General features: G+C 39.4%; 1 protein-coding gene across 1 annotated transcript; it reads right to left on the reverse strand.

The window, feature by feature from the left end:
- Positions 1 to 2,460: 2,460 nt before the first annotated feature.
- LOC136629207 (oocyte zinc finger protein XlCOF22-like) lies at positions 2,461 to 3,826 on the reverse strand. Its single transcript, XM_066605386.1, has one exon. It carries the CDS (start codon positions 3,458 to 3,460, stop codon positions 2,864 to 2,866), a length of 597 nt encoding a protein of 198 aa, XP_066461483.1. The 5' UTR covers positions 3,461 to 3,826; the 3' UTR covers positions 2,461 to 2,863.
- Positions 3,827 to 4,948: the final 1,122 nt, after the last annotated feature.

Below are 4,948 nucleotides of genomic sequence, written 5' to 3' on the forward strand. Positions count from 1 at the left end.
TCAAAATTTTTCCAATATTGGTACTTTTAATAAATATACACTAATTATATCGGTCTCTTTTTACAACCAAAATGAAGTACAGCATGTGGCAAAAAAACAATGTCAGAATCACTTGAATATGTAAAGCCTTTACGGAGTTATGCTACGTTGAACGACGCATGTCAGATTTCCAAAATTTGGCTCCGTTACTAAGGCCTCCCTCACACAGGGCGTTTTATACAGCGTTTAGCGCTGCCTTTTCAGCCCAGTGCTAAACGCTGGACAACACTCCCATTCATTTTAATGGGGCTGCTCACACAGGGCTGAAAATGCAGCACCTTCCAACGCTGCGCTTTGACAGCGATGCATGTTCTATTTTGGGGCGTTTTCAGCCCTGCGTCGCCCATTAAAATGAATGGGCATCGGTTTCAGCACTGCTGAAAACGCGGCAACACTTGGTGCCGCGTTTTTGGCAGCATTAACCGCTCGCCGATTTTCGGGGTGAGGGCTTGCAATAGAAGCCCTACCCCGAAAATCTGCCCCAGCTAGGTAGAGAGAAAAAAAGAAAGTTAATACTCACCTAGCCGCTGCAGTCCGGGTCGCGGCCGCTGGTCTCTGCTGCTGATACGGGCTTCTCCAACACTCCCAAGTCTATTGCTGGAGGGCAGGTTTGAGAACCCCGCCTCCGGCAATAGAGTGCTGTGATTGGTTATCGGCACGCTCGATGCCCAATCACAGCCCTTCATTGACTGTCTCAGCCAATCAGCGCCGGCAAGCTCTGATTGGCTGAGACAGTCAATGAAGGGCTGTGATTGGGCATCGAGCAAGCACCGACAACCAATCACAGCACTCTATTGCCGGAGGCCGGGTTCTCAAACCTGGCCTCCGGCAATAGACTTGGGAGTGCAGAGGAAGCCCGGATCAGCGGCAGAGACCAGCGTCCGCGACCCGGACTGCAGCGGCTAGGTGAGTATTACTTTCTTTTTTCTTTTCAGCATTCTTGGCTGCGTTTTCAGCATAAAGTATGCCAGCGCTGCTGAAACGGGGCGGGATCTGCAGTAAACATAGCGTTGCAAAACGCTGCGTTTCTGCAAACACCCTGTGTGAGGGAGGCCTTAGGCGCAAACAGTCTTCATCACTAAGGGGTTAAGACAATAGACAGCTTAGCCTGCCTATCATTGCTGTAACAGAAGGAAGATGCTTCTCCCTTGACATCCAATTACGTCATACCAGATCAGCACATGCGATTGAACCTCATCAATGCAAACTGAACCATTAAATCTGGTCACTGAGGAGGTAAGTCCCCTTGAAGGACAACAAAAAATGCAAAGAAAGAGTTAAAGTCTAACTTTAAAAATATCCACACTAAACCCCATTATATATAAATGTGAAAAAAAAAATCAGATAATTGACATCACCACATTTATAATCGGCCAAACTACAAAAATATACTATTCATTTATTCCTCACGGTGAATGATTATTTTGTAAAAAAGAGCCAGTGTCAGAATTGCAGTTTTTCAATAATCTGCCTTCCAAGAAAACACAAGATAAAAGCAATAAAAAAAAACAAAAAATGATACCAGTAGAATCTGCAACTTGTCATGGAAAAAATACCTTATAGAGCTTCGCTAGAATAATAATATTATTAGTCTGTGCAGAGCGTTAACACACCACACCCATCATGGACACAACGCAATGTCCACACTGGATGAAAAAACACCAGTAAGTCCCACGTAGAACACAAATACCACCACCAAACACAACCAAGAGGGAAAAGGGTAAATCTAGCCCTATCAGCCAGAAGAGAGGAAACTCCTGCCTAAAGCGGGGTGATTGGTGTGATGCATCTTGTACAAGGGCCACTCAGTTGTCCCTGGGTGGAAATAACAGTAGACACGGCAGAGGCAATGGCAAGAGCAATATATACATACCCATACACCAACTACGTATCTCAGGCATGATGACTGCAACCTGATGGATGTGGACCAGACCAACTTCACCATCCTAACATGAGTAATTGGCACCCTGTAGTGGCCGGGGCTGCAATATATAAACCCCACTATAGCAGATTACCCAGCTTTGTCTCACAAAAAAACAAAACCTCAAACAGCTCTGTTGGTAGAAGAATAAAACATCTTATTTGTCTTGGATGCAGCAATGCAAATACAGTTTTCTTTTCTTTTCTTTTCTTTTCTTAAAGTGTTGTGCAAAGGGGGCAACACATAAAAAAACGTATAGATTCAGTATCATTATAATCATATGGATCCAAAGAATTTAACATGCCACCTATTCTATGCGGTGAATGTCATAAAGTAAAAAAAAAAATTAAATATATATATATTACATATATTTTATTTTATATAAAAGTTAAACAACACATTATGCTTAACCTAAAGTGGTGCCATTATAAATACCTATACCCTGCAAAACACAAGCCTGTCTATAAGCATGTCAACAAAGAATAATTAATATTATGGCTCTTGGAATTGACAAAAGAAAAAAAAGTTTGTTTTTTAAATCTGAAAATGGAAATAAAATAAAGGCACATCTTTTAGCAGTCCGTGCTCGATCAAAATCAAATTTGCATTTAATAACTTTAGAAAACTGGAAAGCATTGTGTAAGATAAATGACAATCACATTTTTTGTGCATTAACATGTGCAGCTTTTATTTAAAGAAATTGACTGAAAAGCTTTTTACTGCAAGGATCTATAGTACTTTTTCCTTCTCTAGTATCACACATAACATTACTTTGACTGTAACAGTTTTTTTCTTGTGCCTTTTACATTAAAATGAGTTTAAAACAAAATGGCTACTTCTGAGTTCTTTGATGTTCGATTTTATGCTAAAACATTTCCCACATTCTGAACATGAAAATGGCTTCTATCCTGTGTGACTTCTCTGATGTATGGCAAGTTTTTCTTTATATCTAAAACATTTCCCACATTCTGAACATGAAAATGGCTTCTCTCCTGTGTGAAGTCTCTGATGTAATACAAGACTTGATTTCGAATTAAAGCATTTCCCACATTCTGAACATGAAAATGGATGATCCCCTGTGTGACTTCTCTGATGTATGGCAAGTTGTTGTTTATATCTAAAACATTTCCCACATTCTGAACATGAAACCGGCTTCTCTCCTGTGTGAGTTCTCTGATGTAATACAAGATATGATTTCTCAGAAAAGCATTTCCCACATTCTGAACATGAAAATGGCTTCTCTCCTGTATGAATTCTCTGGTGTAATACAAGATTTAATTTCCAAGAAAAGCATTTCCCACATTCTGAACATGAAAATGGCTTCTCTTTTGTGTGACTTCTATAATGTTTGATAAAACTTGATTTCGTACAAAAGCATTTCCCACATTCTGAACACGGAAATGGCTTCTCCCCTGTGTGAATTCTCTGATGCCTAACAAGTTGTGATTTCAAAGAAAAGCATTTCCCACATTCTGAACATGAAAATGGCTTCTCTCTCATGTTGGATAAGTAGTGATCTATATCTATAGCATTTCCCACATTCTGAACATGGAAACATCTTCCTTCCTGTGTGAACTTTCTGATGTTGAACAAGAAATGATTCCGCTGCAAAAACTTTCCCACAGTCTGAACATGGAAAAGTATTTCTCCCTGTGTGTCTTCTCTGATGTCGGAGAAGATTTGATTTATCTCCAAAACATTTCCCGCATTCTGAACATGAAAAGGTCTTCTTGTCTGTGTGACTACTCTGATGTCCAACAAGTGTTGATTTATCTCCAAAACATTTCCCAGATTCTAAACATGAAAAGGTCTTCTTGTCTGTGTGATGGAGAAGATGTGATTTCATTCCAAAACATTTCTCACATTATAAACAAGAAAATGGCTTCTCCCCTGTGTGATTTCTCTGATGTCTGACAAGGTTTTGTTTATATCCAAAACATTTTCCACATTCTGAACATGTAAATGGCTTCTCTCCTGTGTGAGATTTCAAATGTTGAACAAGTAATGATTTTGCTACAAAACATTTCCCACATTCTGAACATGAAAAGGGCTTCTCTCCTGTGTGAGATCTCAAATGTTGAACAAGCTTTGCTTTCGCTACAAAACATTTCCCACATTCTGAACATGAAAATGGCTTCTCTCCTGTGTGAGATCTCAAATGTTGAACAAGATGTGAATTGGTTGAAAAACATTTCCCACATTCTGAACATGTAAATGGCTTCTCTCCTGTGTGAGTTCTCAAATGTTGAACAAGTAATGATTTTGCTACAAAACATTTCCCACATTCTGAACATGGAAGTGTATTCCTCTCTGTGTGACTTCTCTGATGTCGTAGAAGTGCTGATTTATCTCCAAAGCATTTCCTACATTCTGAATATGAAAATGGCTTCTCTCCTGTGTGAGTTCTCAAATGTTGAACAAGATATGATTTTCTTGCAAAACATTTCCCACATTCTGAACATGAAAAGGGCTTCTCTCCTGTGTGAGTTCTCAAATGTTGAACAAGCCTTGTTTTCCCTACAAAACATTTCCCACATTCTAAACATGAAAAAGGCTTCTCTCCTGTGTGAGATCTCAAATGTTGAACAAGATATGATTTCGTTGAAAAACATTTCCCACATTCTGAACATGTAAATGGCTTCTCTCCTGTGTGAGATCTCTGATGTCGTAGAAGTGCTGATTTACCTCCAAAGCATTTCCTACATTCTGAACATGTATTCATCATCCCTGTGTGACTTCTCTGATGTTGCAGAAGATTTGATTTATGTCCAAAACATTTCCCACATTCTGAACATGAAAATGGCTTCTCTCCTGTATGAGATCTCAAATGTTCAACAAGATTTGATTTCCTTGAAAAACATTTCCCACATTCTGAACATGTAAATGGCTTCTCTCCTGTGTGAGATTTCAAATGTTGAACAAGTAATGATTTTGCTACAAAACATTTCCCACATTCTGAACATGAAAAGGTCTTCTCTCCTGTGTGAG

Source organism: Eleutherodactylus coqui, chromosome 5 (assembly GCF_035609145.1).
Source record: "Eleutherodactylus coqui strain aEleCoq1 chromosome 5, aEleCoq1.hap1, whole genome shotgun sequence".
Taxonomy (NCBI): Eukaryota; Metazoa; Chordata; class Amphibia; order Anura; family Eleutherodactylidae; genus Eleutherodactylus; species Eleutherodactylus coqui.